Source organism: Gallus gallus, chromosome 26 (genome assembly GCF_016699485.2).
Source record: "Gallus gallus isolate bGalGal1 chromosome 26, bGalGal1.mat.broiler.GRCg7b, whole genome shotgun sequence".
In the NCBI taxonomy this organism is placed as follows: domain Eukaryota; kingdom Metazoa; phylum Chordata; class Aves; order Galliformes; family Phasianidae; genus Gallus; species Gallus gallus.
The window spans coordinates 2,343,832-2,356,349 of NC_052557.1; the positions used below are offsets into that span (position 1 = coordinate 2,343,832).

Here is a 12,518-nt window from a genome sequence, read left to right on the forward strand (position 1 = left end):
ATGCTATATAAAGTATATGATCTTAGCAGAAAAGGTCAAACCATCATCCTTACATTTTTATTCACATGATGACACTAAGATCTCAAATACTACACAAGATGAGAGACATTCCTGGAGAGCATATCATATGAACAGAAAAAGGGGCAGGGAAGAAAAAGCTGTTCTGTCAGAAGAGGTGTGCAGATACCAAACACTGAGCAATCCTTCAGAATTGGACCAGATGAGCATGGCATGGCTGCTAATCAGCTGAGAATACAAAAGGAAAGCTGTCACACAGAAAAAAAGCACTGGAAAGAAATGGGAAAAGGTGGGAAATGTGCTTTCCACCATTGCATCCTGATGGATAGGGCCTTCAAGTTTAGGGGCTTCAGTTTGCAATAAAGCATCTGCACATTACTGAGGCACTGCATGATTTTAGCACTGGATGATGAGAAGCACTTAATGAGGCTCTGCAATGAACTGCATTAGCAAAACCCCATGGCACACATTTGCACATTACCTGCCAAAAACAACCCTGCCTTCCCAGAACTGTTTTGCTCTTCACTTTTCCTTCAGCAGCAAAATGAATCTTCAAATGAATTGCTTTTAAAGAAACACTCCTCACTGAAACACAACTGATGAGTGATTTTTGTTTGGGGACAGGAAATTACAAAAGAATAAAGGATGCTTTATGCCTTTAGGGCTCATTTGCTATTAGAAGAGGCAACAAATCCCTCCTTAACACCACAACACCATCTCCATTGCACAACAGCATGGCCTACATTAAGATTTTTGCAACATGCTCCTACAGCAGAGTCAGAACAGTTAAGATTGGAAGGGACCACGAGACACCATCTAACCCTTTATGTAATTACCCAGTAACACATAAACAGAGTTAGCTAATTTTTGTATAAAAAGAACACCAAGGAGGGTACAAAGACTAAAGCAGGCTGGAAAAATATGTGGAATTGTTTTGATGGAAACTTTCTGACTTGCTCTGCTGTAGAATCAGGTGTGGAAATGATTTGATTGCAATTATAAAGGCACATCATAAAACTAAATAATAATCATGAAAAAAAATCTGCATTTGTTGCTTTATTAGATAAAAGTACCGATTTGGTTTCAGTTATTTAATAGCTTGATACAGTTCGGCCCATTGGCAATAGTGATAAGATCAGACTGCAAATAAATAGAAAATGGTGAATGGGTATTAGGAATCACAGTACCACTGTTTTTCAGGATACATTCCTGGGTATTTCCTGCACATCCCAGTACATTTTACACAATGAATTAAGAGCAGAACAACATCCAATTCCCGTGTACCACTCACACTCTGAAAGAGAGAGACACATCTCTGCAACAGTGCAACAGGAGAAGGTTTGCCTCCTTCGTACAGCAGAGTCTGCGTGTCAGTGCAAGAAAACAGCCTTCACACAGTCTTTTCTTTGGCTAATGCCTAGTTCTGAATTCTTTAACAAATAATAGTAACTCCAACTGAACAGACTGTTGAGGCCAAAAGAATGCTTAGCCCTTTAGTGCTAACAAAGATGGTGATAGTGCAAGAAGAAATAAAAACACAGCCAATATCAATGCTGACAGCCATTGGCCTGTGCACATAAGGATTCCCAGAGAGCTGAGTCAACAGAAGCAGCAGGTAAAGTGAGAAATGGTAGAGTAGGTCATGAAGGTGGAGAGAAGGCTCTGCTCCCTCTGAACTGGAGGAAATGGGAGAGCTTCACCATCTTTCACAAAGAAGTCCTCTGGGGAACAAAAGAGGAACGTTACAGAAACAGATTCAGTGAAAAAAGAAATGGGATGATCAGTCAGTACTGGTTTAGTTTACCTGTTTAAAGCCACGTTTCCTTATTTGGACACTCAGCATCACAACGTACCCTGAGCCTTACTAGAGAGAAACAGAGAGAGTCACAGAAAAGACAGGAAGAAAAGTTTCTAGCACTGCATAGATCAGAGTAACTTATGTTAAAGCAACATAGCTAAAGCCTTCAGAGCTCAACATTTTAAGCTACAATCAGAATGCAGTCAGAAAACAGCAGTACCAAGTTCAACCTGGCATCACCTGAGAGCACCACTGATGCTGGTTGAAAGGATCAGCCGGGAAAGAAGCCCACCCCACCAGCAGTGCAACAGCCTCATAGTGCAGCTGTATGCAATGACATCCAACCTACACCCTATCACGCTCTCCTCACATGAGCTTCTGACAGGCACATCATTTGTGAAAACTAATTAAATGAAAAAGACAACTTTGTCAAAAGCACACATTGGAAGATCAGCCTCTTTTAACGATGCATGAATGACTACAAATTATAGCTTTGATTTTTAAGTGACTTCCAATTTCAGAGGCTTAAAGACTGAAGAAAATGCTGAAAAAATTAGTAACGTCACATTAATGGCTGCATGTAAGGCCAGGGAAGCACAGAAATCTGGGTGGTTGTGTTTTGTCCCTATTCTTATCACTTAACAGCAAACTGTATGTTTGCCTGGCGCTGCAAGCCAGCAGTGTTTCCATCTGTATGTAAACCACAGCATGTAAAACCACACTCCAGACATCACCCAATACGCAACACACAACTGCTGCTCATGGCCCAGATCTCTGCCATCCCACAGTTCACCACAGTAGCTGTTCATCTTGGGTTTTTGTCTCACAGCTCATGAGAGTTTGCGTGAGGCTCCGGAAGCTTGTCAACATCACAGTTCTTAATGAGCTGAAAGAGAAACTCGACCTGTTTCTCATAACTCTCAACCGAGATTCTCTCATTCAACCCATGGATCCTGGTAGAAAGAGAAGAATGTTTTTCATTCCAATGTGCATTTGTGACCCACTTGCTCATACCCAGCACCTACTCGCCTCTTCATTAAGCAATGCTCAGCACAAAAATACAGCAATAGATGCCAAAAATACTGCAGTGCCTGTTGTTCAATCTAAATGAAATAATATACTGATCCTAAGGCTTGCAGCACAACTAAACTTGTGGTGTACATGGCAAAGAAAACATCCCAAATGTCACTGTCCCATACAGCTACCAAAGCATTCCAGCACTCCTGTGACACTTGCACCTCAGTAAGATGTTAAATGTATTGCACAGTACATAAAGAAACAATGCCTGGTATGTTGGACTTCTTGGTTATTGCTTTACCCCAGAACATCTAACTTTCAACTTTAAGGTGCAAACAAATTCAGTGTCCAAACACAGGGACAAACCTCTTAAACAAGGCCAAGCATGTGAACAATATCTTTTACACTGCAGCACTATAAAAAGGAGCCAGTCATCCTCACTGTATTGCCAACATGGGACACCTGAACGAGGTCTTGCTCACATTTAGAGTAAAGAAGAGTAAGGGCTAACACAGTCTCAGCATAATTACCATCCCCTATTTGTGCAGCACCCAAATATGCAGGAAATGGGTGGCCTTACAGAACGTGCAGCAACACCAGCACCATGCCAAGGTATACAAGGCTGGGTTTCCTTCAGCCTAATGCGTATCAATTCTCTCTTTCTCTAGTCCCCACCCCAAACAGCTGCCCACATGCAGACAGAATACAGTACCTGGGAAGATCATCTGACTTCAAGAGCACTGGGTTAAATCGATAAATGGCATTTGTGACGTTAGTGAAATGCCTGCTGTCTGTGTTTCCAATACACGTGCCTGGAAAACAAACCTCAGATTTACTGTGCATGGCAGCAGCAATTTAGTGACTCACACATTTTTCCCAGGAGAAAGGAAAGGCATCTAATTACAGTTCTGTGTGACATTGAACTACATCAAAATCAAAAATCACTGAGAGCAGTTTATTGGAACATCTTGGAAGAACAACATTCTCTCCTTCACGAAGAGGAAGAACTGAACATATGATTCAGTCATGCTAAGAACAGCTGTGATACTAAACCTGCACCACAGTTCAGGCTTCAAACTGCAGTCCAACAAACAGTACAGAAATAGGAAGGAGCTGCAAGCAAGGGAAGGGGCTGGGATCATAAGGAACAATATAGAAAAGCAGGAATGGCTTTGCCAGCTCTGAAAACAATAAAAGAAGAGCTAAAGAAAGAAGACCTTCTACTTTCCCCTCACAATTCCTTTCTTCTCTAAAGAGATTCCTTTGTATGTGCAGAGAGTCAAATTCAAGGCTCATTGTTCCTGTTGGTTTCCTGTTTGCTTTTTTACTTCCAGCACTAAAAACTAACATAAAACTTGAAAACATAAAGAGGGAACTGAGTAAAAGAGGAAAAAACAGCTGTTTCCAGTAGTTAACAGCTGGGGTGGAGAAAGACACAGAAAATGGAAACAAGGCAATATTGGGAGGTGGGGGAGAGAAAAGCAGGGCGGAAGCTGAAGAGGAAACAATTGTCATATGCTTGCTGTTACCTGGGACTACACTGTCAACATTTGGGAAAGTATCCAGAATGGTTCTTTGAAAAACATGGACTCCAAAGGTCTGGTCATCCCATGGGCTGATGGGTAGGGGGTCAAGGGCCTCTATGACATCAATCTTCACTCTGTCATCCGCAACTGTGTTTCTAACTGTCTCTAGCACCTATGGGTAAGTCAGAGAGATTAATAATAATAAAGAGAAGAAAGAAATGAGAGAGCATCTCTTCTAGATGTTGATATACGTTCTACTTTGCAGAAGATGTTTCTCTGTGCACTGCTGACATTTGCTCCAAATACAGATGCAGAATTAGGACCAAAATGGTGTGGCAGCCTCTCTTCCTTTACTGGCTGGATAGCTGACACTTAAGCTAACATTTTTGTCTCAGTGTAATCAGATGGACATCACTGCCTCAAGGTGCTCCTCTACTTCAACTCTGACAGCTCGTTGCCAATCTCCTTACTACTTTAATCCAGAACAAGCTTCCAGAAAATACAAACTTCCAGAAGTTTTGGAAGGGAAGACACTACTTTTTGATAATGTATCACAGCTGTCCTTGGCTGGCAGGCATGTCCAGCCTGGAGTGTGCAAGACTCACACATTCTCACAAGTCCTAAGCTTCATTCCATTCCACAATCACATATAATGCACATATGCTCTTTGGCACAAGGAAACTTTTGAAATCTGCTCAGTGTAATTGCAAGACACAATTCCAAGTTTAGTCTGCCTCTTGATCTGTTCCATATTCAGAAAATACTTGGAATCTGTACAGCATTTCTAAGAAGGTTGTTCTGAATAAACTATTCCACTCACAAGCAAATCAATTTAGCTCACTTGCACTGTACTCCTAAAAACAATACCCAGAACAGAGCCCTACTGAAGCAAACATACCCACATGTAGTGCAGTAATGAGGTTAAGTGAGGAACAGGCAAACAATGCACTTTGCACTTCATCTCAGAGGAGAAAGGACAGGAGGTGAGCTGCATTTCTGACAGCCTCCATTAAGGAGCAGCTCCCAAACCTTCCCATGCAACTGCTTAAACATGAGGAGAGATGAAAAAGGTGTTCTTACAGCTACTGCCACAAGGGCTAAGTTAATTTCAGATAGCAGAACGTCACTTAGCTGTGGAGGAATGGAGAAGAGTGGGGAGGACACCCAAGTGCCTATATACCAAGGCACTGTATTGCCACATCCCACGTCTGAGCTGTGTTATGTACAGTTCTTGAGTAGAATACACTCAAAAGCTTGGAAGGCAAAATGCATGAGAGCATGGAAAACCATTAAAACAGAAGGAAGCTTCCAGTCAGCAGAGCAACCATTAGCTATCTGTTTCAAAGGTAGAAAAGAGTTATCCAAGATGAGAGGAAAAAAAAAAAAGAATAATCATGCAGGCAGGAATACCTCTTTGGCCTTCTCTCCAGAGTGGATCCGGAAGTTCACAGTTGCTCTTGCAGATGGTGGGATGACATTGAACTAGAAAAAGACCAAAACATAAAGGAAGGTTAGAAACAGACTAAAAAGCCAACTGCAAATTCAGAAACTGCTCAGCGATGCTGGGCCTCGCAGATGAATGTATCACTCCATTTCCACTGATATACATGTGAGATCTCTTTCTGTACTCTACGTTCAAATACTGCACCTCATTTATAATGCAGATAACCACAACACAAAATAGTCATCGAGTCAATGCAGAAATGAAGCTAGCTGCTACAGAATCTTTCCTCTTATGATGAGACACTTCCCTTTAGAAACTCTGCACTGAGAAACTTTGAGAAAGCTTTTTTTTCAGTATTTTTCTTTTTATTGCCAATTATTTTTTCCTCAGTTAGGGGATATGTTGTGTCTTCGCTAATAAAGTAACTTACTTTTCTTTGTTAGAGAATAAGTATTTAAATTTTGTTACATTGAAAAGGTATGAATTAAAACAACAAAAGAAATCAGAGTGTTACTTCTCTCCTGGCCACTGAGTGTCACTGTTCAGCCACTGTATCACTCCTGTATCAGGGACACACCAAATGCCCTGTTTATTTTCTGGGGCTGTGATATTTTTGGATAGCTATACCTCTTTATCAGGGCAAAATCTGCCTGTATCAGCCAGAACTTGTTTTCTCTCAGTCCAAGGTGCATGCTGAGCCTCCTCAAATGATGGTAAAAGCCTGACCTACGCTCACAAAAGCAAGTTCCCATCTAGGCAGGGGAAGTGTTTACAGCTGTAACAGTTTCAGTTAGTGTCCACAATGCTTTGCGTGGTTTCTTGTCTACCCTAAAATGTAAACAATTTTAATGTTGTTTTACAAATGTCTCTTTGTGACACATTTCAGATACTTCAAAGAGGAAATAAGTTGCAACTGCAGCTAGATTCAAGTCATGCCTGAAGTAAGAACCAGACTGGTCGTGACAGAACATAGGGTCTAAGGGCTGTGCTGATTTTATAATTAGATGTATACAGACAGAAACTGAAAGTCCCAACTGTCCCATTATACTAAACAAAAAATAACAACGATAATAAAAATAATCAAGATGAAGCTACCTTGATTCCTGCGTTAAACATTGTGACTGCTGTAGTAGTTCGAATCAAGGCATTAGTGGAAGGTTTCCAGGCAAGAACTCTTACAAAAAGAAAAGAGTCATTTTTCAAAGACATTTCTTTTCAACATAAGCACCACATTTACATAGGGAACAAGCTGATCTGAAGCCTATTTAATTAACAATTTACTTATTAACTGTAAAGCGCTGACTTTAAATAAACTGTGAAACGGTATGACTGATTTCCTGGGATGACCAGAAATCAATAAGTTTCTGACAAGGCTTCATTTCTTACAAGTGAGACTGAGAGTGTTCAGCAAGAATATGATTTCTTACCTGCTGACAATAGGCGAAAACAGCCAGAGATTGCTCATGATGAGATTGAGAGGAAAATTGAACTAAATGGAAGAAACAGAATCACAAATTAGTAAGTTTCTAGTTTTCAAGAAGATAACACATTCGTGCATGTGAAACAAGGCCAACAGGAACAACTCTCAGCATGGGATAAATGCCAGCTTCAGTCTTCTTTCCAATAATTACATAACTGTGCTCCAAGCTCATATGCTGGGTTACTCTTCACTTAGCAATATGAATAACTGGGAATTCAATTATGGCTCTTTCCTCACCTCTGATGCAAGGTGCTCCATAGTCATGAGTTCCGGACCATGGCCAAACAGACTGCGCATGGGATTCTGCTCCAGTCTAAGGCAAAGCAAATCAACATTTGGAATTCAAACAGTCTTTGGCTGTCACTGCTCCAGAAGGCTGATGGGGATTTGGTTTCTAAAACATATCTATGTATTGGAGATGTAATCATACTTTCATCTGTGAATACAGCTCCACAGTACATGTCTGAGCATTCCAGTCACATGCAAAAATTTTCTTTCTAGACCAACTGAAGAAATGTAGAGGCCTGACTCTTGTAAAGCATACATGAAAATCTATTAAAAAATGACACCACATATGAGGTTTATCTGAAATATGTACTTACTAGTCAGTTTACTACCTACAGAGATATGTAATGAGAAGATTTACTCAGTTTGAGGATAAAACATTCTAACATTACATCACGTTGATTGGTTTGGACAATTACCAGCTAGACACTCCAGACATTTGGCTATTGTCCCTTTGCTAGGCATTCCATTTCTGCCCTTCAAAGTGAGCTGCAAACTTCAGCTTCAAATCTGTAAGGGGGATTTGCTAAATACTCTAAAAACAAATATTACAAAAACAAGTCAAATATCCACGCCTGAGGAACCTGCTTGACTGTCTTTGATGTCAGACCACAGGGAAGCTCTTACCTGGACACTGCTGTTGCAAGAATGCCAATACTTGTCTCTTTTGGAGGGAAGGATGAATGTCCTGGCTCTTTTTCCACGGTGAAGTTCAGTGTCATTAAACCCTTCTCTGTCACAGCAATTCTGGCCAAATACGAATACATAAATGATTGATGCAACTCCAAACACACATGCACAGAGCACAAGTAGAAGAAACTAGCCTGTATAATTCTAGCATTACATGAAACACTGTAGAAGCAGCAATAACAAATTCTCAGCACAGTCTTTAAACATTTGGAGTCTGATGTCTTGGCTTCTCCTCCTGTGAACAGACTCTACAGCATACAATTAACAAGCTTGCACAAGATAAGTAGAACATTCTGCTTTTGTCAGCACAGCTGTGATGGACAGCAAGCAAACTGGAGGCCCTTTGCTCGCTGTCATTTCAGCAATGCCAACACTGCCTCATGCCTTGAAAACATTTTGGTGACATTAGCAAGGTCACTTCTAACACATAGTTAATGGAAATTAATCACTTTCATCATCATGATCCTTTTTCTCTTTTACTTACAGAGCTACTGGCTTCTTCACACCTGCAATGATGCCATCCAGTATAGCACTTCCCTCATCCAGCAAGAAGGAGAGTTTCACTCCTCTGGATTCCAGCAGAGCTGCAATCTTCAGTGCTCCCTTCTGACCAAACACCTGTGAGAAACCAGTCAGGAAATGGCAAAGTTTAGCCACACCACAGGGAAGAATGCTGGAAAGCATCTTACTGTTGATCACCTGCAACAACCAAGCCAATCTTTGGTCAGCTTGCCATATCTTACATACACTCCCAAGCTCTTCCAAATCTGCAATCAGAAAAGAACTTGAAATAACACTCTACTGCCTTCTTTTCTCATTGCTCATTACACCAAATCCCATCAACGTCACTTAAAGCCAAACAATCAATACATAACTATGAGCACGAGCCTGACAGTATCTACACACATAACAAAGAACAGGAAGGATTTTCTAGGTGAACAAGGTTTAAAGAAATAAGCCTTGTTATGTACATGCCCAACAAGTAGTTATCTAGCCAAAATGAAAGAAAATACCTCTTCATCATGGCCAATGCCAACATAGAAAGACCTGCGGGGTCTGTAATTTCTTCTCAGTAAGAATTCTAGAGCTTGCAGAATGCCCTGCAGAAAAGAAACACACAAACCCAGCTCAGAATATATTACTACTCTATGGTGTTAGGGGGAGAATAAATGTAAAAGATTGTAATGTAACATAGAGGAGACACAATGCATTCTCAGCCTGTAAGGAGACTTTCTCCTGCTCACAACTGAGTATCTACTTCTTCAGCTCCTACTGATGACACTCATATATCACTTGGTGTGATACACAGTGCCAGTCTATGCTCACACAATACAGTGTGGGCTTGTTCTTCCAACTGATGAAGTCAGGGACAAACCGCATAGGAAGCACAATGCACATCATCCAAGGACTCCACTGCTCCTTTAAATCGTCTACCCTTTACACAGCCTGGCTTTGACTTGAGCTACCAATCCAATTTATGTTAATGAGCACTGTGTTTCATACAACCAATACTAAGGTAGGAACAGAAGAACGAGAAATGTACTCCGACAAACAAGAAATGAAATCTACCATTTGCCCATTTGCCATATTTTTCCATTTCCCTTGTCTTTTCAACTTAAACTACAGTTTTCTGTTTGATTGCTTGCCATTTTTAGCAGAAATTTACACTACCTCAACCTCACAAGCAATCATCTTGTCTTTTCCACTGTAATCACTGATTTTAATTGTCCATTTGTGGGGTTACTGGTGCAGAAGGGAGTGTCAAAACAAAACCACTCAACCAAATACATCTGCATCTGTAAATATGTTTTTCTACATCTTGAAAGAGACCTAATCAGTAATAGGAGACCACCTCACTTCATCTCTAGGAAAAGTTGGGGAGAAACTGCAGGGCTCGGGAATTTTCTTAGTAAAACAGGGCAAGAGAGACAACACGGTCCATCTCAAGAAATCACATCCCTTCAATTCGCCTTTTCCTCTCTCTATAGTATTACTAAGAAGACATACAATGGCAGAGTTTTTGTTGTCCAGCGTTCCTCGTCCATAGATGAAACCTTCATGCTCTGCAGCTGAGAAAGGAGGGAAATCCCAGCCCTCAGGGGGAGCGGGCACAACATCCATGTGTGCGAGCAGCATGTAGGGCATCATTTCAGAGTCAGAACCCTGAACGGTGAAGAGGTGGCTGTACTCCCCAATGATTTCATGTTGAATGAACTTGGAAGAAAAGACAGCTGGGAAGGCTGTTTGGAAGAACAGATAAATAAAAACACAAGAAAAAAGAAAAATAAGCACTCATTTCCCATTTTATCACCGTACACCTCATGGAGCAGTCACACATTTAGCTTTGGTGGGCTCAACAAACCTGCCCCAGGAAGCAGACATGCAGCTTCACTCTCACACTCCCACCAGCCCATCTGCACTCACATTTGGGATTTTCCTAAGCAAAAATGGGAACTGTCATCTATCAGTGCTGCAGCTGTTTTAGACCAAAGACGGAGCTGCCAGTTAGGCTGAAAACAGTACTCTAATTTTTTTCACGGCAAACTCATTTCATAGAATCATGGAATCGCTAAGGTTGGAAAAGACCCACAGGATCATCCAGTCCAACCATTCGTTCACCCTTCACCAATGGTTCTCGCTAAACCATGTCCCTCAACACAACATCCAAACGCTCTTTGAACACCACCAGGGTCAGTGACTCCACCACCTCTCTGGGCAGCCCATTCCAGTGCCTGACCACCCTTTCAGGGAAGTAGTATTTCCTAACATCCAGCCTGAATCTTCCCTAGCGCAGTCTGAAGCCGTTCCCTCTAGTCCTATCACTATTTAGCCATCTAAAGAACCAGAAAACACTGAAAAAGGCATCTGAACTTTTCCTTTGCTAGCTTTGGCTGTTGGTGAACCCTTCATAGAATCACAGAATGGCCTGGGTTGAAAAGGACCACAATGATCACCTCGTTTCAATCCCCTGCTATGTACAGGGTGGCCAACCACCAGACCAGGCTGCCCAGCACGACACCCAGCCTGGATGTACAACTCCACCCTACTCAGGAGCCATCTGTACGCTCTCTCACTTGTTTACTACAACAAAATGGAGTAACAGGGATCGCTAAGGATGAAAGTTTAATACCTTTCCGAATGTAATCCCCAAACTCTGCCATGGCAGTTGTGTTGAAGTCCTCCGAAGACAAGGAAACAGTCGGGATTCGAACAGCACCTTCAGTCAAACAGACAACAGCAATCAATTGACGCTGAAATCAGTCGAACCCCACTTGACCGGCACTTCAAAAGGCAAAATAATATTTACATTCCTCGGCATTTTTGAGGCTTTACAAATCGTTTCACAGCGCAGGGGAAGGGTGACCGCAGTGGGAAGGACGGGCGCCCTTCAGCTGAGCTGTGTGCTGCGTTTCCCTCCTGTTTCAGCCAAGATAAAGACTTGTTTTTGCACAAAACCGAAACACATTTTGGTTTTCCACCCCAGAGGGATGACTGATAGGTGCCATTAGAAGTGGTGCTACCCGCTATTCTGCTGAGGGGAACCGACCCCTCGGCCACACAGCATTCTGGCAGGTAGTTGGGAATTCACCTTTCCTTCCCCAAAGCCACTCAGGTTGCAACGGCAACGTAGTTAGAGCAACCCACTAGGCCCTGTCAACAGACAAGGCCTTCCTTGCTCAGCCTCAGCCCGCCGTGTCACACAGACGGCCCTCCAGCACCGAGCCCTGCGGGACAGCCCGGGGCTCCCCGAGCGCCCCTCACCTCGCAGCGCTTCCTTCAGCTCCCGCCTCTCGCTGGCACTGAAAGCGGCGGTGCTCCCGCGCCGCGCCCACAGCCGCGGGATGGCCGGGGAGCGCAGCACGTAGGCGCGGAGCAACACTACGGCCGTTAGAGCCAGCACCGCCGCGCTCAGCCCCAACGCCACCGCGCACACAACTACCCGCCGCCGCCCGCACCCACCCGCCATGGCCGGCGGACTTAGGCCGCCGCCGCTCGCTATCGCTAGGGGGCGGACGGACGTGGCCGCGGGCCAATCGCCGCGCAGCTGCTCGAGGAGCTGGCCAATGGGCGCCGCGGTCCCGCCCTCTGCGCGAGGCATCTTGAGGGTTGTAGTTGTGCTGTTGACATGGTGGCGGGCGGCGGGCGTAGGGCGTAGGGGAGCGCCTTCCTTCTCTGTGGGCTCAGTGAAAATCGAGCTTTTATCCAGGCGTGAGCTGTGCCATGGGGCTGCTGGCAGTGTGGCAGAGTGATGTGGAGAAA

At 43.2% G+C, this 12,518-nt stretch overlaps 1 protein-coding gene across 8 annotated transcripts; it reads right to left on the reverse strand.

The window, feature by feature from the left end:
• Window positions 1–1,061: 1,061 nt before the first annotated feature.
• PM20D1 (peptidase M20 domain containing 1) lies at window positions 1,062–12,259 on the reverse strand. Of its 8 annotated transcripts, none has more exons than XR_006932144.1 (15): window positions 12,219–12,259; window positions 11,389–11,475; window positions 10,266–10,498; window positions 9,272–9,358; window positions 8,743–8,876; window positions 8,196–8,315; window positions 7,521–7,596; window positions 7,231–7,292; window positions 6,899–6,977; window positions 5,770–5,841; window positions 4,363–4,531; window positions 3,546–3,645; window positions 2,721–2,769; window positions 1,823–1,882; window positions 1,062–1,739 (listed from the first exon to the last, which is right to left on the reverse strand). XR_006932144.1 is itself a non-coding variant. In XM_046904113.1 (15 exons), the coding sequence occupies exons 1-14, from the start codon at window positions 12,223–12,225 to the stop codon at window positions 1,861–1,863; spliced, it is 1,374 nt and encodes a 457-aa protein (XP_046760069.1). In that variant the 5' UTR covers window positions 12,226–12,259; the 3' UTR covers window positions 1,062–1,739; window positions 1,823–1,860. The 8 variants fall into 8 exon arrangements, 5 of the variants coding, with proteins under 5 accessions (XP_046760069.1, NP_001384524.1, XP_040508648.2 ...); XR_006932142.1 differs by having other exon boundaries at window positions 12,021–12,259; XM_046904113.1 differs by having other exon boundaries at window positions 2,644–2,769.
• Window positions 12,260–12,518: the final 259 nt, after the last annotated feature.

Coding starts and splice junctions, on each gene's coding strand:
- PM20D1 (XM_040652714.2), bottom strand. CDS start 12,225: ATGGCGGGTGGGTGCGGGCGGCGGCGGGTAGTTGTGTGCGCGGTGGCG. Junction 10,499..11,388: donor TGGGGATTACATTCGGAAAG/GTATTAAACTTT, acceptor TCTTCCAAACAG/CCTTCCCAGCTGTCTTTTCT. Junction 8,877..9,271: donor GCATTGGCCATGATGAAGAG/GTATTTTCTTTC, acceptor GGTTTCTCACAG/GTGTTTGGTCAGAAGGGAGC.